We start from the raw sequence: 25,793 nt of genomic DNA, 5'->3' as shown, positions 1-25,793 counted from the left end.
GAACTCTCTGGAGGGATGCAGCAGTGACTACAGGAGCACTGTGCTGCCATATGAGAGGGAGAGGACTGTGGTTCAGCAACTCTGGACTGGAAACTGGAGGTCTGGACACCTACCTTTGTCACATTATGCTGCTGTTGGAGTTCGTGTCACCACATCCATGCCTGTTTGTGCACGTTCACCTGCTCCCTGTATTTTAGACTAAATTCTTCTACAGGTATGATCCCCATTCAGTGTATCTTGATGGGAAGCTCTTGGAATGTACATAATTTAAGCACCAATTATAATACGAAAGCAGCAATCTAAATGTTCAAGCCAAAGTCTTGAAAAAAACTATCTAAGTCTTTATTAACCCTGCTTCACTAACAAGTTAAGATGCTCCCACGAAAAACTATGATCAAGCTTTATTTCCGTCAATCAGTTATTAAAATACCAATCCTCAGTTTTTCCAGTGCAAATTATTCTGGTATCTGCAGACTGGGGTGCACTACTTATGCTGCAGAATATTCCCTAGAAATAATAGGTTAAGATAAACAGCCAACCCAAGCCCAAAGGCAAAGAGCTAGTCCTGGACAACAGGCAAGATAATCAGGGAATAACTAACATAGATAATCAGCAAATCATTCAAATGAATTGATTTGGCGCTGGCTGGCGTCCCTGTTTCTGCCTGAAAGCTTCAGTGAAATCTAAATAAGTGGCAGTTATCTTACTGTCTCTTCCTGTTATCTGACTCTAATGACAGCAGAGGAGAGAGGGGAAATCATGTCTTTGAACAGGATCATGGCCTTTCATTTAAAGTAAATACTGCATCAAAATGGAACCTGCCTGAAGAGTAAGTCTGCCTTGGCTTGTCCTGCACAGATTAAGTAATGTATTAAAACCAGACAATATTGGTTTCTTGCAATGGCTTCAGCACTTTCACTGCAAATGTGCACACAAAGAATCAGAAAGTGCTATTTATAACGACCTGAAGGTGGCTAACAGGACAGTGTGAGGTAGCTGTGAAGAGTTAAAATTCAGCCAAGGCATCTGTATTTTATGTTTCAATAAATGCCTTTAACATTAAAAAAATCACAATAGGAAAATTTAAGGGGAGTGATGCTTATCCCAGATTCAGCAATGCACTCATAGCATCCAAGTTAAAATCACTGCCTCCTGAGGCTCCCTTGCAGTTGATGAGGAGAAACGCACAGGACACCTAGCAATAAATCATCCAATGAGGTTCCCGTCTGTCTCCCCTGGCATTGGAGAGAGCAGGGTATAGAAGGCTCTGGCTTGGGTACCTCTGTGTAACTGCCTAAATTAACACAGAAAAGCTGAATTCACGGCCTGCCTTGCTTTGGGAGGAGAACTGGGAACCAAGAGGTGGCTTGACCACAAGATGACAATGTCCAACAAAGCTTCACCTGGACTGCTGAGCTCCATCAAAATCGACCACAGCTGTTGAAGAGGTGGTGAGGATTGTAGTCCATCCTCTGTTGCACCAAACTCCATATGGGTTTAAGATTGGGCCCCTCAGCACACCAAACACAAGGGGAAATGCTTGCAGCTCCATGAAGACAAGACCAAACTGTGGTGGCATGGGCAGAGGGACATGGGCTGTGTTTTGACAGCAGCTTTTGTTGGCAGGCTGGGGAAGCAGCTCTCAAAGCATGGCAGCATGGATTGCCAGCACTCATGTGTTCACACCCTTCTCACTTTCACCAATGTGGGTACTCACTTGTCAGGGGCTCTTCACACAGCAGGAATGCCACAGAGAGAAGGAATTTCGCTGAAATACTTGGATCCTAGCAGTGCAAGATTTGTACTTCCCTTAGAGCAAGACGTAAAGGTCCAAATTAACTTCCATAATAATTACTCCTTTTAATTCTTAAAACCTCCTAGGTGTCAGATTTTATTGTAGATCCAACATCTTTTTCAACAGAGTCTGAATAATTTCATGACAAATATGATAAATGACAGGATGACATAATACATTTGTACTTTAAGCTTTATTTTGTTTCGCTTTACTTCTCTAAGTTGAAGACTGTTTTGATCCTGTTTTATTGGAAAGAAAATAAACTGAAAGTGAGGCTTCAACCCAAACAGTTTTTCACAGCAGTAGGTGTAAACTCTGGAAAATAAAATGTAGGCTAAAGATGCTCAGGGACTATTAAATGTAATGGAAAAAAGCACCTATCACTTAACTGAATTTTTGCTGCTAAGGCAGTTTTATGTTTGCTATTCTCAGGTACTAACATTTATGATAGTAACCTTTATAAAGTCAATTTAATTATCTTTATCTTTTTACAAATAATAAATTTAGTTGTCCTACAATGAAAATCAATTGTCAACATAAGCTATGGTTAACATCTAATAAAACAGCCCTCTGTAAATCCATGATTAATAAGATTGGCTTCTGTATTAACTAACAGACACCATAAAATTTTCTTCCTTGCAATAATTTGTATATTTAAGGTTCATCCTGCTGGACTGAGTTTCCTAAAATAAACTGTTAGAGTGAATGAATAAAATTTTGATGCCTGTCATTATTATATTATAACCATTTAAATATATATCTGTAGCTGAATGGTTTTCAAATTAATGTCATATTTTAATTAAGTCAGAGAAGATGGTGGCTATAGCAAATGATAAGTGATTTACTTCTTTGTTTTCTTTACCTTCTGAACATAATGACAATGCTGCTTAGGTTTTAGCTTGAGCATTAAAGGAAGCTAATTGAAATGTGAAAAATTGATTTCCCAAAACAATCTTTACATATGACAGAGGTTACTTAAGCTCTTCTGTATCATCAAAAAAAGCCCCAAACCAACAACAAAACAACCCCCCCTCAAGCCAACCAACAAAAAACCACACCAAAAAACCCCAACCACAAACCCAAAACCCCCCCTAAACTGGAATTTACTCCTTTAGAAACACATTCACAAATTTCTTCTTCCGAAGTGGCAGCAGTGGTGCTCAGATTCAGCATGAAGTTATGTACCATAAGACAGAGGATATCTCTGCCCTCCCTTGGAAGTTTGAAAGGTTCCTCTCCCTGTGATACACACTTTGCCTAAGGACACCGGCGTGATACAGTGGCCACTGCACACAGTGCTAAGCTTCAATTGAATTTGAGTCCAGTCTTTAAGAGCAGAACAATAACTTCCTACCAATCCTGAAAGATCCCAAAGTGATTCTACAAAGTAGGGGAAGTAGCTATGCTTGAAGTACCTGTAAAAGAGCATACAGAACTAGGCATGAAAACTACTTCCCCCCTTGGCTAGACAAATCCTTCCAAACACCATGGAATGTTTTGGCCATAGAGACCTAACAGTGCCTTAAATTGTTTTGTGGGTTTTTTAGGCATCATTTTCACACTCAGTGTGTACTTTTGAAAATGGAGATTCTGATCCTCCATCTTACCACTTTACTGTAAGTCAAGTGATTGTAGCAGAATTAGCAAGACTGGACTTGTGCAGTGGGGAAATCAGTCCTTGGAGAAGCAACAGTCGTTACTATTACTCAAAAGGCTGGGGAGGAAGAGAAGTATCTTACAGTGTATTTAATCTGTTTTAAAAATGCTAAAAAAGAATATATTCTTTCCTGCTAATTGTTATCTTTTGCTTTACAAAACTTCGATGTTAATTAGGGAAATTTTTTTTTTTTAAATTAACCTATGGCTATGAAAAGAAAATTCTTTATCACATAAAAAAAATGCTTCACATAGTAACTTTAGTGCTGTGGACATTCTCAGAATAAAGTTATAATAAAAAAATATACGTTGACAAGAACTGAGAAGCTCTGCAAAAATCGAACGTACTTTCATATGATATTTCTGTTTATTTCATTCCATTATTTGATCATTTTTAATAAAGGAAATGCACTAGTCAAGTTCAAAGTTTCATTGTGCCTCATTCTTTGAATTACAATGATTAAGTTATAAACAGACCAAGAGTGACAAAAGCATTTCAAGTATAACTAAGGAAGTCAAGGGAATATTTATATAGGTTTAATATTTTGGAGAAAAAGAAAGCAATCCAGTTAACTTCCATTATTTTATAAAATTTAACTTTGTGCCACCTGAAAACTGACAATCATAAAGTTGTAGAAAGCTGGAAAAATGGAACGATTTTCAGACCTAATGTGAAAGAGGCAGCTTGTTTCTAACCTCTTCCCTGATGAGAGACTGCTAGACCAAGCATTTACTCCTTTTTACCTGTCTGAAGAGCACTTGTGTGGCTATCCCAATGCCCTCCTTTTAGTAGCTAGACCCTTTTCTAGGGAGCCAAAGAGTATATGAGAAGTATAGAAATATAACATAGAAATGTAAATGTTCACTTCACTGCATTCGCTGTGCTTGTACCTTTAACGATTTCAAGACTGAGCACAGCAATGCTGCTTGGATTGAGCTTGTGTTCACCCTCCAAGGCCAGCCTGCTTTGCTAGGTGGTCTGCATCTCACCTATAGAACCCTGTCACTTCAAGCCTATGAATGCAAAGCATAGCATGATTTATTGTTTAACTTTATAAAGTAACTGCATGGGTAGGCATGCAGTTTATAGAGCATTGCCCTCTACCATAAAAAGGAGTTTGTAACAGGGAAGAAAAAAATAGTAGACAAATGGTTGTAAACACTTGTTTAAAAGGCATAAATTTTAAAATACATAGTTAGCAAATATATTTCTTTTCCTGTTTCTAATGCTCTCAAACATTAGAACTTTATTTTCTCCCCTTATTTTTGATGGAAAAGGAATGTTAACTTTATTTTTCCAGTTCTTCCTAGTTTTTTTTCTTTTATCACTCCAAAGAGTTAAAGGCTTCCTCTTATTTCCTCTACCCTTTTAACAGCTAATTGCAATGCTGACTGACACCTAGCAGAAAAAAGAAAAGCAGTCTAGCAACTCTGCACCTTCTCCTCACTCCTCTCTAGCCCCATGCAATTGATACCCAAAATAAAGGCAGTCATCAATAGCAGCCAGTCAAGCTTAGTCTTCTTTTCTCTCTTCAAATAAACATTGCATCCCCCAACAACTCTGATGCAGCAAGTGCTGCAACTCCCTGATTTCCAGGAGGAAGCAGGAAGTTTCCCTTCCTTTTTCCTGGCTGCTCATTTTTCACTAGAAAAGGAAGCTGGTGACTTAGTTGTCTGTGCTTCTTGTGGCCCTCTTATTGTTCTATCTGCATTTCACCCTTTACAAGCATTTAAACTTATTTTTCCTTATTTAATTTCCCCACATTGTATTCATTGTATCTAAATTTTTTGTTAAATCAAGAGCTGTCTCACTTAACCATTAATCTAGAATCCAAACAATAATCATCAGATTAATTAGAATGTGGCCATACACTGCAGCCCTAGTCACGACAACTCTCCCTCATGCTCAGCTGGCTTGAGTCAGTGTGGGTGTGACCTGGCTAGTTATTCTGTGGAAAGGGCTTTGTACCCTTCTTGTAAAGGATGCCTTTATGTAAAGGATAAAATCAAACCGCCAGGTAAGTTAGCCTGGACGTGGCCATTTCCTCCCTTACAAGTGCACACAAGAAGTAACTGTTGCTTTATTTTTCTTACCCTTCTTTTCTTTGTTATACATCATACAATACACCAAAACAAATTAGCACTGCCTTCTGCTTTGGGCAATGCCCATGTGGTGAGGAACACAGAGAGCAGGCCAGGACAAGAATTTAGTTACCAAAATGGTCTATCAGCCCTGCAGTAAAACCCAAGACATGGCAGTAGATCATCTTTTACACAAATGTAGCTCTTCATAAAACCACCCCCTACTGAAGCTTGAGTATAGAATTCTGTATATGGAAGCATAAACTCAGTATTAGTTTTTGAAATGGTTTTTTGACAGATGCTTGAGGAAAAGCTTGGCAAACCCCGTATTTCCAAGTCCTGGTTAGCAGGCAGTACCTGAGCTCAGACCAACCTTTAGTGTTAGAGCCATCTAGTGGGAGAGGAGGCACGGACAGAAGCCAGGACATGCTCTGCATCCCCATTTTTCATCCTATTTGGCTTTGGTGTGACCTCTGGATACCCGGGCCAACAGAACAATGATCAGCAGATCACTGCCAGTATTGCAAACAAAGGACAACACGACTCCAAGGGCTACTTTAGAAAAAGAGAAAGCGTGAAGCAGCCCCTGAAATTCATACACCTGCTAAGGAAAGCAGACTGTGCCTGCACTGCAGGAATCAAATGGCCAAGGTAGAGTTTCAGAGAGGATAAAGATAGGGAGCACAAAATATGGCATGATTTTGTGGATGCAAGCCTCCTCAGTCACTGGCTATTCCAGTTTGTTTATTCATACTAATCCTGTCAACTCCACAGGGAAAATGTAGTAGGGTGAAAGGCTTGCACAAGCCTCTTCCATTTGGTTTAGGCTATTCAGTACAGCTGTGGGACCAACCCTTGCAGTTTAATTTTAGTTAATAAATGATTTCTTGAACCATTGTGGAAGATTATGCTAATATCTAGTCAGTGTTAACAGGCATGTGGTAAAAGAAAATGGATCCCAGACCCTGGAGAATTAAGCCCATTAAGTTTTAGGTGCCAGAATTTGACAATACTCCAAACAGACTGAAAAGTCTTGCACCTTCCAGTGCTTCAAGTCCCTTACAGCAGGAGAAAGACCCAGTATATAAAGTAGGTACCCAAGATGATACTAAGCTGCCTCCCACTTAACCCAAAAAACAAAGCTGTATTTGTGCTTTAGTCATTTGAAAGGGAATTAATGCTTTTCTTCCTTCTACTAGACTGTCAGAAAGCAATTAGCTTTGCCCACAGCAGTGAAAGAGAGGATAATTAAGAGGCAAGATAGTTCAGAAAGACAACTGATTAATGGTCTCCCTCATACTACAGTTCAGAGAAACAGTGCAAGGGTACACTTCAAATGATGTCTTTCTGGCTCTAGCAGCAGGACTGCAAAGTGCTGTCTGAATGGTGTCCAGGGTATAACTAGCTGACATACTTGGCCAAAGACAAATAAATACACCGATCACCTAGTTGAAGAAACATCAATGTAAGCTTGCAAGCTCAATACAGAAAAGGGAAAAATCTCTTAAATCATGTTTGGACAATTATCTAAGAATAGTGCTTCAATGTAATTAGTGTCTCTCCCTACTCCCATCATAATCCTATTCATCTACTTCTTTAGCACGTTGCAGATTGAAGTTTTCTTCAAATTTCCAGATAAGGAGCATGAAAAGAGCAGCTGGTCAAATGCTACTGTAGATTACTGGAAATTCACCGTTATTATACAACATAGAAGCTGCATTTGTAACCAAGTTTGTGTGTTTTAATGTTAAGTACCTAGATCTTAAAGGAATGCTACCAGTTTGTGATACACAACCTGACTAGCATTGTGTCCCAACCAACACCTCACATCTACAAGTTAAGAGGAAGGTAAGAAAAGTGGGGTTCAAGCAAACAAAAAGCCCAAGACCCAGCAATATGACTAAATTTCACAGAATGAGGAGGCACTGAAATAAAGCTATTGTATTTTATGAAACAAGGGAGAGAACAATCCTCTTCTGACAGCACAAGACTTATGACATAGCTGATAACATTTTAGCTAAGTTAAACCTAGCACCATAAGAAAATTAGGTAAGTTACTCTGAGTGAGGTGCTTGTACATTTGTTTTCCATGTATCAATTTATTTGAAGTATCACAGTCAAAAGAGAGGAACTGGAATAAAAAGCAGGTATAAAAACCGGAACAGTTATTTACAGTTAATTCATACATAAAATGGTAACTGATAATTCTAACAAAGCATATTTCCACATCCCTTTCTGGTATTTTAGATCTACTGAGAAACAGAAAATAATTTCTTACTTGACAACATACATACATGTTTAACATAACAGCACCATAATCTGCAGGGGTTTTTTTTCTTAAAACTTCACAAACTGCAACATATAAAAATGGGACCAAGGTATGAGATTGAGCAGGGACATCTTTTGATTCAACTTTGCATCACTATGTCACTATATAGAGAGACAGAGAGCAACCAAAAAAAGTTATGGCTCAGTAAGACAGTAAGATAGGAATATTTAAAAACAGGGATCTGCAGTGAATATATCCTAGTTCAGCAATCTTAAAGGATGCTTAGATTTCTGAAGAAACTCTTCCATCATATCCTCTGTTTTGTTCTCCACTGTAGTTGCAGATTTGTTCTCTTTACCTTTTTTGACACTTCTTTTGTGCTGGGATTTAAAGAAAATACCCAATGTTAAGAGAATACAAAGAAATTAAAGACTTCTTGCTCATGTGCAATGCAGTACATTGTGCCCTGAGAAAAAAAGTTGACATAACTCCTAAAAAAGGTTCCTAATAGATTGCATTTACTAAAGAGATTGACTGTAGACATACAGAACCTCAGCAGCTATTTTTAAAGGACCCACAACAAGAACACATGCTCTCCCCAGCACGAAAACCCCTAGACTAACATACCAAGAAGTTTACACTGATACATTGGTAAAGCAAAAGGGTCAGAAGCATTTAAGTAAAAAAAACCCAACCCACGAAGACTCAAGAATGCCAATATTTCTGTCAGGCCTCTAAGAAAACACTCCACATAATTTCAACTCTTCCATTAACACACATTTCTATAGCAAATTATGACCATTTTCTTCATGCAGGATTATTTGCTGAGGAGTTTTCAACTGTCTGTCCAGCTTGTCAGAAATCCACATTATTTTATCCACTATTAACTGCAATCAGAATCTGCTGTTACTTTAGCTCAAGTTTAACAAAGCATTCATTATCTACAAGATTTAAAGTTGTGAGACTACACTAAAATATAAGTGACTTGAAACTACAGCGTTATTACAGAACAATATTTCTTCTCTCAAATACATTGCTGTTTTGCTTATCTGTGGAAGTTACCTGGAAAAAAGGAATGCCACCATTTGTGTGGCAATAGACATTTGTATCCATTAAGTATTTGTCACAAGCAAGGCTTTCACTGGATTCTTGCAACTCTCCTTCCTCTTCCAACAGGTCCTAAAATAGAAGTTTTTCAGAAAATATATTTAATGTCTGAATTTCCTCAATGAATTTACTAAGCATGATCAGATCAAAGACATGGAACTTCCATTTTTGGAAAAGAGAAGAGAAATCTAAATTATTAATATCATTGCTTATTTTTCAAGAGAATGTTTTTGTCATAAGCTCAACACACTTGAGTCCAAGTACACCATAAAACACAAAGGCTACAAGAGCCCTGGGGTTCCAGTCAACCTCCACAAGGGCATGGAAAAACCTCCAAGACGTGAAATTTTCATTCAAGAGCCTCATTTGCCATTTATATACGTACCTGACCTGCATTATCCTCCACCTCCTTTATCACACTGCTTAGCATAGCATCAAGACTTGGTTGCTTTTGCCTTAATTGCTCTAGAAGTACTTCCCGGGGCTCTGTTCTCACAAGTGTGACTGGATAGAAGTAGTCTTTTCTCTGTGGAGTTGTCCCTTCAATGAAGATTTTACACTTTTCAGTGTTTGCTTTAATTTCAAATCCTCAATTATACATCAACTCAATACAGAAATCACGCTTTGTTCAGTCTCCACTCTTTGCACACATCTTAAAAAAGATGTAAGGCTGCTAGTTATATTTTGGTGGAATTAACCTTCCTTATGAATTCTGGAACTCAAATTGTTTTCTGTAAGAATTCTGTCCCCAGCCTGCTTAAATACCTGTTGAAATATCCACTTTAAGATCCTCTTGCAGGAAACCATTAACCTGAGTTAGCCCATGCTGTACTTCCTCCTTAAGTGCCAGCTTCTGCTCCACAAGTATCTCCTGATCCACCTTTATCTGATCAAGAAGGCCATTCAGCACCTTCCCCTCAGCAGCCTTTTTTCTGCCAATATGGTCAGCAATTTCAGCTATTGCTTTATCACAGTTTTCTTCATTTTTCTGAAAATGAAACAAAAAAACCAACCCAACTAAGAACACCAAGTTAACAGGAAAGGTAAGGTTATGGCCTCTTTTCTAAGATGTGGTGCGTGATTAATGACATGACCTGAAACGAAACAACTGAGAGACCTCAAATTGAGAAGTTTCAGTGCCAGTTTTACACTCTCATTTTGAGAGCTACCTTCAGAAGAGAATCAGTTTCTTAGAAAGTATGATCATTTTATAAAGCTAGTCATAAGAATAAAGATGATGCCATCTGGCTCAGATCAGACTCCTCATGCTTCTATGCACAAACCCTGCACAGAATTAGGATATCCAACCAAACATGAACATCCTACAAGCACTAGAACCTTTATTGCATTTGTAGGGAAAAAGGAAAACATGGTTTTAGCCATTCCCATTGAAATGAAACTCGTGAAATGTTCAGCAGATACAACAGATACAGAGACATCTTGAGACCACAAATGCTTTAAACAGTTTAGAGTTGGACTCGATCCTCAGAGATCCCTTCCAATTCAGAATATTCTGTGATTCTGCATGAAGGAAATTTCTGGTTGAGTTTTTCCTCCTGCAAGTTCGCAAAATACTGAATTTGCCTATTTCAACAATAAAACAAGGGTGGGATGGGAAGTTTGTGATGGAAATGAAAAAAACCCAAAAAACCGAGAGAGAAACTCTTATCTAAGAGGCCAGAACTAGTAGATACTGAAAAGGAATGCTTTCTCCCATATTGATTCAATCTGACCAGTAAAGCAATTTGCATCCTCCAGAAAATAGCCTGCATTTGATCACCGTGCATCTCCCAGGGACAGTACTGATAGATAAAGCTTTAGAATCAGAGATAAACACTACTGAGATAATGTAAAATGCCCAGATTACAAATGCAAGTTAGCTGTATGGCATTAATCATGACACCATTTTTTGACGTTATTTGCACTTGAAGTTCAAAGTCTCCCTCTTAATTTAGGCTTTTGATTTCCTCTGATTACATGTATTTAAGCTCAGTAACATGAGTCTGCTATCAAAAAAACCATACTTTTGTTCTGACTATAACCAAGAACTTTTATTCTCAGCTCTACAAATTCTGCAGTAAACTTTGTCTCAGGAGATTGCATTAGACTCCAAAGGAGTATAGGTACCTTTTGTAAACACTGAAGTTGCTGTTTCTCATCCTTGAATGACAATAGCTGCTGGTTAGTAAAGTTGACCATCTGTGCAGTTGTAAATTCACCCCACGTACTGGTATCCTGAGATACATTTTTGAGATTGCTGAGAAGATATTGACAGTGGTCATTGGATTCTTCTAGCATTGTCTTGTTTTCAGCATTTATGCTCCTGAGCTCTTGAGAGAAATTATCCAGAGATGCAGTAAATTTGCTGTGATTGGAATTTGCACTGCTGACTAGGTCTGTAGTTTTCCTGCAACAACATATTTGTAAGAGTTCAGAGATTCTGAAAGGTAGATTTTAACACAGTATATTTTTAGAAGAATGAGACCAGAAGCAGTGAAACAGCACAGTTCTATCCAACCAGTTAATTATAATGCTGTTGTTCTACTTAGTAAATTTGCAGCACTTCCAGGAGCAGGATTGTTAAAGAAATCCCCACCAACCAAGAAAGCCCAAAAGAAAACCAAAAGACCCTAACCACAAACTAAGAACAACTTTGGCAAGACCTTAGCTATTCAGTCTGCAATTGAATGAAGCATATTGCAACAGATACATTTTTATGCTTCAAGCTAAACCTTTACAATATGGAGTTCTGAAGTCCAGACACTGAGGGACGCTCCTCAGCACATTGCTCCCAAAATGATACACTCTTATGGGACATGCTCAGGAGACAAGTTTGAGGGAAAGCCTTTCAGAACTAGTTTACTCTGGGGAAAGGCAAACTATGACCTACACTCTGTGTGCAGGCCATGCCCAGCAGGCTTTATAAGCACATAAATATGAAGAGCATCCAATTTTGAAGTTCTCTTCGTATATAGTTTATCTTGCATAAGCGTACAGCAAAAATAATGCACTCCTTACAGGTGAACATTTTCTTGCATAGCAGTGATGGTGGTCTTCAGGCTTCCATTCTTTGCGAGTACATCAGTTAAGTTCTTCTGAGTCTCCTGAGCAAAGAGGTCAAGCTGGCTTTGCAGTAAAGACATCAATTTGGCTGCGCTCTATTAAGAAAAATACCACAAGTTTCACTGTTATTCTGCACTTTTCAACAGTCTTAAAGGGTACTTGAATGCCTGAATTAAAAATGCAGAAAATGCAGAGTTTTGCACTTCTAAAGCAGAAGGTACAATTTTTGTGAAGATACAGACTCTTAGCTTTCGGAGACATTTGTAAATGCACATATATTGGATATGCTCACAGCAAGGGGAAGGATTTATTTGTTACATTCCTACATAAACTACTTAAAGCAGCCTAACAAGAAGTAAAAATAATTAGGATCAAGTTACTGTCCTCCTAGCTTTTTTTCCTGAAGCAAGTATAATGGTTTACTACCACATAAGAGTTTAAATCAAAGCAAGCAATCACACTTGATGTTAGGATGTTTTCTTCTCTAAGGATACCTTTCTTTGTGCCAACCTCGTCATTTCCACTTCTTCTTTTAAACTGTCACAATTATGCTGGAGCTGAGCAAAGCCAGCGGCTGTTTCTTCCTGTATTTTTTTCAGAGTGAGAAAAAGATCTCCAAAGAAAGTATCCATTTCCTTTTTATGGCCCTCCATCTTAAAAAAAAAAAGTTTTATTTACAGTTAGATATTTATATCTTTATTCAAGAAACTGATATTTTTTCCCAGCAAAATTGATACAGAAACAAACTCTACCCCAAGGAAATTGTCAAAAGGCAATAATGAAGTATTGTGCATAAAAGGCAGAGAGTAACACTTGGAACAATCTGAAGTTTGAGACTGGAACTTAGTGTGGGGGCTATTCCAAACACAAAATTTGGCATGCAAGGTAAACAAAACAGAGAAGTAGACAAGGTACAGCAAGAGCTGGTAAGCCACGGACTATCTCCTGTCTAAGTCCAATAAAAACCTCTTGGACAAGGAGAGTTGATTTCACATGAGCTGTAACTGACAGGAGGGAAAAATGTTTCAGTAAGAGAAACAGGTCACCAGAAATTTTATCTAATAAAGATAAAAGGGAAAGAAAAAAAAAAGAAATTAAAGAGGCTGCAGTTCTACACAAGTATAATGAGATAGACTAGAACTATAAATTGAAGCAAAGGACTTTAATAAGCACAGTATTGTTTGCATTTACAGTTGTTAACAAGATAAAGCATCGCATTCCCCAGGAATCAAAGGGACTATAGAAGAAGTTTGGTATGACAGCAGAAAAAATTTGGAGTGGTAAGACTTGTCTAAGTTGACTTTTTTTTAGATTTCTAAAATACAGGGGAGAGTATATTAAATGCATCATCAAATATTTGTTATATAAAGATTTAAGCATCCACGTTTTACCGTTCTACTGCGGCACTTAGGCAAGCAGCTGTGCCAATACAGGTAACAGGCAAATTTACCACACTTGGGAGAGGAAAAATGTCTGAAAGTTAAGAGGTAGAACTCATGGGACAAGACAAAGGGGAAAAGGCCAGACAAGAAGTGGAAACACTGACATACTGCAGAAAAACAAAGGACATGTTACCTGTAAATTAAATAAAATAGAAGAACACAAGGCAAAGAGGCAGGTTTTGTGCATTACCTGATCAGCCACAGCAGAATATTTCTTCATGTTACTCTGAAACTGACAGTTTAACCCCAAGACAAATTCTACCACTGGTGTCAAGCTATTTACTGCTCTTCCTAATCCAGTTTTGTGTTCCTCCTAGGAAGAGGGGGAAAAAAAACGTAAACCAGAATATGGCTGCTCCTTCATCTACATTCGTAAGAAGCTATTATGTACATACCCATGCGCTCTGTTATGACAGTGTATGCTATATAGTATTTTACCCCCTGTGGGGGTGACATGGAAGGGGAAGTGGGGAGGGACATAATCATGGTTAGGTGGTGAAGCAGATACAGGTAAAGAGCATCAGAAAAAAAATCTATATATTTACAGAACCCCTTTTGATCAAAACCAGTTTTAAGTATCTAAGTAAGAGTATGCAAATGTACTAACAATTAATCTCAGCAGTTCAGCTTTACAATCAAGTGATAGATTCTCATGCTGTGTTATTTTTTCAGACATGTGAGAAACTTCAGTAGACACCAAGTCTTTAAAAGAGGCAAAAGATGCTGATACAACTGATGCAAGAATATCTGCTGTAGAAGAACTGGTAGACAGGAGGTCACCTACAAAAGAAATCAAGAGTTACAAATTTTTTTGAAGTTCCACTGTAAAATAGGAACTCTTTTTATTGCTCATCACCTTAATCCCCCTTACAGCACAGGAAGGCTGTGGATCATCCCAGATACATTACTACTGGTGCAACTGTAATCAATATGTCACTTAAATAAAGCCAGTTCTCCTTTCCTAAAACAGATACATTTTAGGAAGTGGTCTTTGAGATCACTATTGCAAAAATTCAGGATGACTACTGATACAGGTATTACACTTACCTATAAAATTTGTGTAAAATGTCAACATCTGTTGCTGCTTCAAACTGTTTTCAGTAATTGAATCTTGTATTTTGCTGAACAAAGCATTCATTTGTCCTGCAAATGTATTTTGGACAACAGCATTGTGCTGATCAACAGCCTTCTTACGGTCCAGTTTCGCATGGAGCCCAGATACATCTCTTGTAGTTTCTTCCACTGTACTAAGTAACTATAATTTTTAAAGTATTTTAGTAAGTCTTTAAACAAGGAGTCAAGCATATATTATATAAGGAAAAGCAACAATAGTTCTGACTTAAAGGAGTTAACTCTCTAGGAAACAGGTATTTCCCTTTGCACCATCAAATTACAACTGTTCCAGACCCTGCTGTTATGTCATTTATACTTTTAGAACATGGGAAAAAGTTACCTACTAGAGACCATTTGGTCTGGCTTTAAAATCAAAGCATTAATAAATTACTTCCTCAGTATTTAAGGAATTAAGGTATAATTTATCCCAGAATAGTAACTGAAAAATACCTAAGGAGTTCAACTTTTTTCTGAACAGTCTGACAGTAAATACATTCTTTAATATAGTACTCAAGCAAGAGGTTTCTAGTACTAGTCCTGCGATAAATAACATAGAATTCATACAAATAGTGGAGTCCTGGTTTTGTAGTGAGCATAAATAATTTCTGCACCTATTTGTCTCACACAAACACTCCACAACCCACATGTAAAAACCAGGCATTCCCTCCCAATCCTACAGGAATCCAAATAGAAAGAAATTGTCATGGTGCCTGAAGATACAAGTTTCACCACTTTGCAGTTTAAATAGCAGGACACTCTCTCTCCCTAACCTCAAGTCTTTTTTGATAGTTACAACCAATCTACAAACACATCAAAGCCATACCCTAAAACACAGAGGGCAACACTAGTCAAAGCTTTTTGCTATTTTTCTACCCCAGTTCATAGAATGGTTTGGGCTGGAAGGGACATTAAAGATCATCTAATTCTAAGCCTCCTGCCATGGGCAGGGACATGTTCCACTAGACCAGCTTCTTCAGTTATGTATAATTTATTGTTTTGCAGGACCTCTTGTAAGATTTTGAAAGAAAATTACTTATTCTGCAAAACAACTCATGATAATAGATACTGCAAAGCACTGGAAATCCCATGACAAACTGGCCTGAGGTAAAGTTAGTTTCAGACCAACCAGAGTGTTTAGCAGTCAACTGTCAATACTACCACAGAGAAAGTCCTGCAATCTAATCCTAGTTTTCCATCTTAAATTCAGGTCTTGTCCCACTCACATCATGCTTTACCAACAATTGGGTTTCCTTGAATAGCCCATGAAACTCCTAAACATAGGAAGCTGATTTACAGTAGGTACAAGAACTGTGACAACCTTGCTAGCTGTGCCATGAAGTTTTTGTTCAGTATTTTCCAAAACTGAAACCACATATTCTTCTTCAGCCAGCTGAACCTTGGTTTCTTGTAGATCTTTTTGGGTTTCTTCCAGTTCTTTCTCCTTGATTTGCAGATCTGTTTTACATTGTTCAAGTTCATTTTTACTGACTCTGAATAGTTCAGTGACCTAAATAGGAAGACAATCATCAAAAAGACAACATCACTTTTTATAAATCTGACAGTCTCATTTCACATCTCTCAAATTATGTGACAATGCCAAAAGGCAAATTGTCATCTAGCAATGCAATTTCAGCTGTAGGACTCAGGTCTTAAACCTAAACTACAGGTTTGTATAGTCTTTGTAATCACTGAAAATATCAAGCCAACCATTCTCACTCACTGTGATAATGCCTTGCTTCCCCTCTCAAAATACAAGAGCAAACTACTGTTACAGCACAAGGAAAATAAACCCACCGAACAAACATAACCAGATAGATTGAAAAGCGTCAGTAAAGCTGATTACATAGAAGAGTTACATATACCAGCAAATTAATATCTACATTTCTCTTAAACAAGGAGCTCCAATTTTCATGTAGTTTGTTAATGGGAGCTCATGACCTCTCTCCCCATATTCTTTGCTCCTAAGCAGATGCCTGTCAACTGAGATGATACCATTTTACAAGCAGATTTTTGGCTGAAAATGCAGCAAAGCAAATTATAGTAGTAGACATGAAAACAGCTTTAGAAATAAATATTGCAACCTGCAATTTCATAAATGTTATTTCAAATTCCTAACTTCAAGGACTAGTAAGCTAATTGGGGAACTTTAAGAACAACAATAAAAAGAATCTTCTGACTGTTCCTTCCTCAAACTTTTTTCCGCCTTTTGAAAGGAGCAATGAATTTCTTCCATTTTTTGGCAGATTTAAGACACAGTTGAAAAATATCACTTACCCTTTTCACTTCTTCCTCCATGACACTGATTTTGTCAATATACTCTGTAATTTGTTCTTCCTGAACCGTCAGCTTTCCATTAAGGGCTCTCAAGCAAGGATTAAAATAAACAAACAAATTAGTCAAGTAAGAGCCAATTTCAAGATTTTTCACTACATTTTCAGTAATTTCAAAAAATAAGTACTGCTAAATTCTATATGAATAGCAGGTAATTTTCACTTAAGGCAGAAAAGATCTAAGGCAATTTTCCATTGCAAACTTTCTACGCAAACTACCCCTATTAAAAGTGAAGTTAAATTCATCAAGTTTGCTTTCCTGTATGAGCTTCCACTGAAAAAAAAAAAGGTTCCACGTGTAAATCTGCATGCTGGGTAATGCTTATGGTAAGTTCCACACATACAGAAATTCCTCAGTGCAAGCCTATTAGATTTTATCTGTATAATAGTTAATTTTGAAAGAACAAGTTGACCAAACAGTTCAGTTTTCCTAACTATCTTCAACTTTCTGGATTGAAAACAGATCTGAAGGTATTCCTGTATAAGGACAGGTACCCAGTATCTCGGATTTGTTGCTAGTTATTTTATAGAAATTTCGCACACATACTCATAGTTTTCAAGAGAAATATAGACTCCATTTTTCTCTCGTGCAGCAGCAAGGTCTCGCTTCAGACGCTCAATCTCTTCGGTGTATTCCTGCATAAAGAAACAATCACATGTGAACCTGAAAATTTCTATTTCAGTTTTGATATTCAGCTTAACAGATACTTCACAAAGGTAGTGCTCTACAGAAGTTTTGCATCAACATAAGAGCAAAGCACTTCACTTCTGTTCTAAGTTCAATATAGCACCATTAAAATTCATATCATTGGATATATATTGGCTATATGTAGAGCATAGAAACCTTCCATTTGAAGGTCATACTTGGTTGCATTTAGCAGCTTACAATGGGAATCACACCTTCCTTAGGGGCAGAGCTACTTTACATTGGCTCCCCACTTGTACTTACTGACAAGTTCACTTTAATTCAAGCACTTTCTAGGGAAAGTGCAAAATTGCAGACATGTAATACCCACAGTCACAGCTAGTAGCAATAGCCCTCTGTTCAACTTTAGTCTTATTAACAGCTCCAATATCTGCAGGGACTAATGCTACACCAGTGCAGCTCTAGTTTAAAAGCATCAGTTCAGTAATTAAAATCACTTCAGAAAAGCACTGCTACTAGTTTCAGCTTCTCCCATACTCATAACTCCCACACAGTAAAAACTACATTAACAAAAAGTCAAGCCTAACCTGTAACTTCATTTTGTAAGACATATATGTCTTGTTACCTTAATAAGAGCTTTTTTTGTTAGCTTCTGATTAACTTCAGGCTTGTTCATTATGTTCTTTGCTCTATGGGCATATTCCAGTGTACTCAATGTTTCCTGTGAAAAACAGATGTAACACTAGGTCAAGCTGTGGAATAAACTCATACCTTTGTATCATCAGCAAAATATTTATTTTAGGAAGAGGTTTTCAGACTTTAAATTTACCTCAAGATTTACAGATGCAGGCGAAACTGTGGCAATTATTGATGTTTTTGTCCGTCCTCCAAGAGAGTCTTGAAGGATTCTTGTGAGTTTAGATTCTCTGTATGGAATATGAGGGGCTCTTTCCACTAGAGCAGTAATAACTCTTCCTAGTGTCAGTAGAGATTGGTTGATATTTCCAGCTTCACGAGCTCTCTTGTCAACTGCCCCTGATCGACCAATGTTTTCACTTCCTGCAAGATCAACCTGAAAGGCAGGTTATGCTTCTGTCTCAAGCACCCCAAAGAATGCAATCATTTTCCCCTTATCAGGAAAAAACTAATAAACTCTAGTTCACGACTAAAAATTCTATCAATGACATTTAGTTCAAATACTTACCAAGTTTAGCTTCCCAATTTTAACAAGTTCTTCTCCATCTACTGTTGTTTCTTTCATATGGATGGTAATTGAAAACACAGAGTGGGAACGGCTGCAAAAGAAACCCGTTTCAGATGTTCCATTAAAACCAAATATCTACTTGTTATACGACTGCTGCAAGTTCTGTGCTCTCTATAGAGAATACATTTAGCCCATGAACTGCAAATTACATTTTCAATACACAAAGTTATTCTGCCAAGTACAATTTTGTGTGTGTACATATGAATGTGGTATTTAAAACCAGTGCTGAAGCAACTGGATGACATTTGACTCATTCAATCCTGAAAATTTTATTTTAAGGAAAAGCAAGAGAAATGCCTTGGTTTTGCTTACATTTGTGTATTCTCAACTCACAAGCATCTCATGAAAACTGACTTGTAGATTTTTTTTTTTTTCAGTCCTTATGCTCAGAGCAGTTTTACAGAATGTGAGATTAAGGAACGTAACTTTCTTTATCCAGCCAAAGAAAATTCAGCAGCTAGCTGAATCCAATATTAAAAAATTAGAAGTTCAATTAATTTTTCAATCAAAAATAGTAATACAGTTTAAGATCACAGAATCATGGAATGGTTTCATCGAGCTCCAACCCCCCTACTACGGGCAAGGATACCTTCCACAGACTAGGCTGCTCAAAATCCCATCCAACCTGGCCTTGGACACTTCTAGGGATGGAACATTCATAATTTCCCTGGGCAACATGTTCCAGTGTTTCACCACTTTCATAGTAAAGATGATTTTAGGTTGAGCTTATTCCTTTAATAAGTTTTTATTACAGGAAGCTGACATATATAGAAAGCCATAGACATCAAATTACACCAGCCTGACCATATATAGAACAACACCTCAGGCACAATGAATTCTCGAAATTCCCTGGAATCTCAGACAAAATAAGTTCTGTGTTCTAATCAGTGGTAGAAAATACCCATTTCCTTCCACCAGTAGACAGACATACTCAGTATACCTTGAAATTAAAATACAATAGAGGCAGGGTACATTCCTTACTGATGCAACACTGGACCACTACTTGTTCACAGTGACAAATACCACATCTGCAGCTCAAGAATGTGAAGGCAATAATAAAAAGAATGCTGGTTTTGACCCAGGTGCTTCTATCACATTCTATGACCTGCAACCATATGAAGCAGCCCTTATTGCCATATAACCTTATCCCCAACTTCCACAACCTACTTTACAAATTTTGCAGAAGCTAGATTTTGAAATGAGGGTCTTGTGATGATTTGTAAAAAGCAGATCTTAGCGGTATTTTGAAATTACAAACTTCAGTAACAAATCCTGGTGTATCGTTTTCTACTGCTGGTGAGGAGAGGAAAGGATACTCAAGACTCTTACACCAAGTTTATTTAGTAAATTGGACTGGCCAAAACACCCAATCAACCAAGAACAGCTAGAATAAAGACAACCCACCTCTCTGATACAGCTATATCAACAAAACATCTTCCAAAATTGAAAGGAACCTTCTTTTTGAAAATGTACAGTATCTACTGCAAGGAGTATTTATCTCATGCTAGTACATACAATGCATTTTACTTATTATCTGTCAGATTTAGGTCTTCTGTTTTCATAGGCATAGAAAGCTTTGAAAATGCTCACTTCATAACTTTGAGTTATACTTAAACTTCAATATTCCAGACATCTAATTAAGAACATTATGATGCTTTTATCTCAGCTACAGTTATGTGGAATTCCAGGGCTACTGTTCCAAGTAGACACCGCAAATTTTCAAAGGATGTATTAATTACAAGGCAGGAAAACCCTGAACAAGAGGGGAAGTTCACGTTAAAAACAATGCAGGGAGAAACAGCTTGTCCATTTTTAACTTGAGAAGCATTCCGATTTTATGATGTTCTTTCTACTGGATTTTTTGGGTTGGAGTTAGTTTTCTTCAGAGTAGCTGGTATGGAGCTGTGTTTTGGATTTGTGCTGTGTACAGGTTTGATAATACAGAGATGTTGTTGTCAGGGCTTTTCATGCTGTGACACTGGCAAGGAGGTTCAGAGTGCATGGGAGGCTGGGAGCAGACACAGGACAGGTGACTCCAAATTACCAAAGGGATATATTCCAGACCATATGCTCAGTGGATTAAGTGGGGAAAGAGGGAGGAAGAGGGGAGAGAACATTTGGAGTGATGGCATTTGTCTTCCCAAGTCACTGTTACACATGATGGGGCCCTACTCTCATGGAGATGGATGAATCATAGGAAGCAGTGAATTGATTTCTTGCTTTGCTTGTGTGCACAGCTTTTGCTGTCCCTATTAAACTGTCTTTATCTCAACCCATGAGTTTTCCAGCTTTTAGACTTCCAATTCTCTTCCCCAAACCTGCAGGTGGGGGAGTGAGTGAGTGGCTGGGTGGGCTTGGCTGCCAGCTGGGGTCAAACCATGATACCCCTTCATATGCCTACTGCAATCATCCCACAGCATGTAATAAAGAAGAAATTGTAACTCTGGCTTTCTAACCCACATTTGACAGCCTGCACTGTGATAACAATCTCAAGATGATGTCATGTTTGCACTAGCTTCTTACTTCTTCAGTAAGATTCTGTTTAAGAAAGAACAAAACAAGGTTTCTGAAATGGGGAAGATTTGTACCTGGAATATGCGTTCATGTAAGTAGCTGCAGTTGTTCTTTTGGCTGCACCCCTTTCCAGGATTTGGTAAACTTGATTTTTGTTGTGTACAGTTACTTCTTCCAAGCCTTTAATAATTACACCCCTCTGTCAGAAAGTAATACATGCTTATTATATGTCTCAACAATCCTGAAAGCCTCAAGATAATAAATTTTGTAGCACTAACCTTGTTTCGAGGATCATCAAACATCTGCAGTCTTTCTCCGACATCAGGAGTAGGATTCAGAAGATCAAAAAGCTCCTCATTATAGATTTCCAAAAGAGAGACTTTCACTGAAAATTCGGTACCATTCTCTGTGAGTTTTTCAAATATTTGATGCAATGTACGGGGTATGATACCTGCTAGTGGATCCTATAAATTAAAAAGAAATATTTGATTTATAAATGTACTGAAAGAGATTTGTAGTTAGGGGGTAGAGTTTCAACTAAACAGTCTGATTGGATATAAACAAGAATAAAGATGACCTTCCATACAAAAATGGCCATGAGTTGAATGCAATACATTAAAGATGTAAAGTTGTGCTTTTCACATATACGAACGAGACTATTTGTTAATCTACAAACATTGAAGGAAAGTCAGCTTCTGAAAGGCATCAGCTTTTGGTTTTCTTTAGCCTTCTGCAGTTTCCAACTTTGAACTACAGTACAGACAACAGAAATCTCAGGAGTGAAAAAATACCTCTTCCCAAGTATATTCTTCATTAGGTGACCGCTCCCCTTCCATTGTGAAGGTCTTACCAGTACCAGTTTGGCCATAACTGTGAGAATAAAAATAAAAATGTAAACAAGTAACTAAAATACAAATAAAATTTCCTAATACTAATTAGTGGCTTACTTACGCAAACACTGTACAGTTGTAGCCCATAATAACTTCATCCAAAATGGGACACACAACACTCCGGTATACATCAATCTGCTTTGCCTGAGCTCCAAAAACCTATTGACACAAAGATAACACATCTGATTTATCCATACAATAATGTATAACATCACACTAAGTACTAGCTTGTTTCTAGAAGTCCTCAACTTGACAAGCAGTTACCAACCATATCAAATGTGTAAGTCTTTCTTGATGACTTATCTGTCACTCCTCCAGTGCGGACACTGACTTCCTTTCTTGCTTGATCACAGTCTACGACAGCATAGGAGCTCGCTCTAAGTTCTGAGGCGTTAAAAGGCCTAAAAGGACAGGAGTCAAGAATATTGGATTGAAATCATTGCTAACAAGAATATAAACAGATGAAGCAGTAATATCACTCAGTTTAAGGCTCTAGAACAGTATAACTGAGCAAAAAGAACAAAGTTTTTAACTTTATCTGTTTAAGAATTGTTTAAGAAAAAATGCCGCAATTTGGCAGTTTACAGACAGTTTCTCCTTTCTTCCACTGTGAGACAACTCAGGTATCTATAGCTTTTTGTTTGTTATATACATATTTTTAACAAGCCTATAACCACGTTTAAGATCATTTAGATGGGCACATAGCTAACAGGCATTAGAACATGTTCAAAGCCAGGGGGTAGAAGATCAAACATATCAAACAGTTGTCTAAATAAGACAACTTCAAAAAAAAGAAGAACACTTATACATGCAAGTTAATGCCATACTGAATCAAATGCTGATGACACAACACTCTAAAGCACCAAAAATACCAAGAGACCCTGCTAATTGCAGGACAGTAAACATCAACACCAGAACCTTCATAATGCTGATGCATCTGAATAGTATTTAATAAGACAGACAGAATCATCAGATTTGGGGCTGGGGGGAAAGTCCAAATTAATTTGAAGTCAACCATAGTAAAAAGGTTTAAAAGAGGTACAATAGAACTTTTGAACTTTACAGTGAGCATTTTGTTTCACCACTAAGTTAATTCAAATGTGGTACACACCATTTTCCTTAAAGAGACATTTGCCACTATTTCTCCTGAAATGTAGGGAAATGTCCTAAACAGCATGAAACCCTATTTTATTCTTCATATAGTAGTGCAACTGCACTGTATGTCTAAGTTACCTATATAGTTGACCTGAACAGTCAACTTGAAAATATAACTTTTACAATCTTGTACTCTCTAAAATATCTTGAACCTAGAGACACTTCAGATGCTCTTTAAATTATAGTGATAAAGAAAAAAAACACAAGAAAAGCACAAGCACATGGCACCTCAAGTTCCCTAAACCTTGTGGCTAACATTTCCCCCTCAATCTATCACTGAGGCTGAAGTGTCAGATTCTAAACAGACCATGGGACACTGGGGTGCAAGATCGACTGATGACAACAGAAAATCACTAAAATCTTGTTCACAGGAGCAAGCTACAGCTTCAGCTTCATGACTTTTAAAGTAACAGAAGGCCAACAATGAACATATTCTGCTGTGTAACCATGTAACACTGAACCAGTCCATCGCAGGAGGAACAACAGCCCACAGCTGCGATATTAGGGGAACAATTTAGCTGGGCTGATGCAGGAATACAGATCATCACTACTACATAAGCAGCTGCCTGGTATGCCATGGAGACATTTGATCTCAGGTTCATTCCCTTAGGTATAAAGCACATTATAACAATGCTAATGCATGCACTTTGAGTTTCCAAATTCATGTTTTACCGAAGCTCAGTAAATATGTTGCTTGAAAAGATTTTTTTGATATGCCCAGACTGATCAGGTTTTGGAAACAAATTAGGACACCAAAGAACACAGTTGTACCTACCTTCATGTCTGTAAGATAAGGAGAATCTAACTTGATGAAAAAGAAAAACAAAGGTGGAAGAAACATTTACTAGCTCAAATAAACTGAAGCTATTAAAAAAAATAGCTCTACAAAGGGCAAGAGCAAGAGTGTGCAGTAAAGTTTTTAGAGGTTAGAAACTAACTCTTGACACAGCAATTAGTCTGTGAGCTGCAAAAAATGCAGAACACTACACCATGGACAGTCCCAATGCTACTGTCATAGTGAGCGTTATATTTAGATACTTATATTATACTTAACGAAGCTATTCCAGAACAATTACGAGAGAGAAAAAGAAAACAGTTACTCTTGACATATTTCAAATACAATTGCCTCAATAAACTTATTCTTTTGCAATAGCCTTGACTCACATCAACATTTTCACAAATCCCACAACACTTGTTTCAGAAGCTTTCCAGTTGCACTACAAAGATTAGGCTAAATTAATTTTAATTTCTATATTCATTCTGCATCTGTAAACGCAGAACTCGTAAGCTTGAAAATATAACTGCAAAAGGCATTAAAACATAATATGTAAGCTAATATTTGCAGGTCTGGCTCAAAAAAACCCCAACTTCTAATGGTGTTTTAAGCACTATACTTAATGCATTACCAGTATTACAGTTTTAACATACAATGTTTTAAGATTATTTAAGATCTAGTATCAATAAGCAATTCTTCAAAGCCACCTCAGAATTACAAAGAGAACCTAATTTTATGGTATATGAAACTTATCACTTCATACCAAAAAGTAAATTCATCTCATCAACCAAGACATTTGGTCATTTTTACCTCACCAGTAGACCCCCATCCCATTGCTTGCTCTCTGGAAAGTCTGCATCAATCAAGTTATTTGACAGAAATACCACAGCGGGTATATGTATATATATAGCAACAATTTTAGCTGTTAAAACTCAGCGACTTCCTAAAGGAGCTCACAGAAGGGCAAAATTCAGCCTGAGTTTTTGTGTGTGTCGGCTATCAGTCATACTAATTCTACGTAGCTCTTCTTGAGCTTCCTAGGCAGCTTCATACTGGGTGTGCGCTGAATCAAGTTCGGAAACTGCAGCTTTTTGCCTTTTTGAGCAGTAAGAAATCACTCACAGCAGCCTTACTTCTGCGGAAGTGCCGCTTCCCCGCGGGACACACGCGGCCGCCTCACCCGCGGACCGGCAGCTCCCAGCGCAGTGCCGAGAGCGCTCAGGGGTACGGGCGGCTCCCTCACAGCGATCCCTCCGGGCAGGCACAGCGATCCCCCGGGGCACGTGTCCGCAGCCGGACACAGCGGCCCAGCAGACCCACAGCTGCACGGTGCATACCGCACGGTGTATACCGCACGGTGCATACCGCACGGCAGCCGCCTCGGCCCGCCGGCCACGCGGGCTGTCAGGAGCGCAGCGCAGAGAACGTCTGGGCCCGAGTCCCGGAGGCACCGACGCGCGACCTCCCCCACGGACCAGCCCCCAACGCTCGCCCAGAGAAGAGCCGCCGCGCGTACCTGCACCGCACCACCACCTGGATGTTCTTGCCCTTCTCCTCCTTCTTGGTCGTGCCGCCGCCCTGAGAGCCAGAGAAAGCCATGGCGGGACGGGTTCAGAACCGAGCCGCTACCGCGGCGCCGGAGCTCGGATCGGCTGCGCGCGCCGCCGCCACTGCCGCTTTGAACCGCGCACT

The 25,793-nt window shown here is 38.3% G+C and overlaps 1 protein-coding gene across 1 annotated transcript; it reads right to left on the bottom strand.

Annotated features, from left to right (window-relative positions):
- Nucleotides 1–3,806: 3,806 nt before the first annotated feature.
- Nucleotides 3,807–25,793, bottom strand: KIF11 (kinesin family member 11). Its single transcript, XM_032117040.1, has 22 exons — nucleotides 25,618–25,793; nucleotides 22,440–22,572; nucleotides 22,233–22,330; nucleotides 22,073–22,151; nucleotides 21,560–21,745; nucleotides 21,356–21,480; nucleotides 18,708–18,798; nucleotides 18,333–18,575; nucleotides 18,129–18,224; nucleotides 17,405–17,493; nucleotides 16,802–16,889; nucleotides 15,846–16,034; nucleotides 14,462–14,669; nucleotides 14,022–14,194; nucleotides 13,605–13,727; nucleotides 12,467–12,625; nucleotides 11,928–12,067; nucleotides 11,037–11,316; nucleotides 9,675–9,897; nucleotides 9,295–9,449; nucleotides 8,865–8,981; nucleotides 3,807–8,182 (listed from the first exon to the last, which is right to left on the bottom strand). The coding sequence occupies exons 1-22, from the start codon at nucleotides 25,698–25,700 to the stop codon at nucleotides 8,060–8,062; spliced, it is 3,201 nt and encodes a 1,066-aa protein (XP_031972931.1). The 5' UTR covers nucleotides 25,701–25,793; the 3' UTR covers nucleotides 3,807–8,059.

The sequence above is a fragment of the Corvus moneduloides genome, chromosome 8 (assembly GCF_009650955.1).
Source record: "Corvus moneduloides isolate bCorMon1 chromosome 8, bCorMon1.pri, whole genome shotgun sequence".
In the NCBI taxonomy this organism is placed as follows: domain Eukaryota; kingdom Metazoa; phylum Chordata; class Aves; order Passeriformes; family Corvidae; genus Corvus; species Corvus moneduloides.
This window is presented reverse-complemented; position numbering and strand designations above follow the sequence as displayed.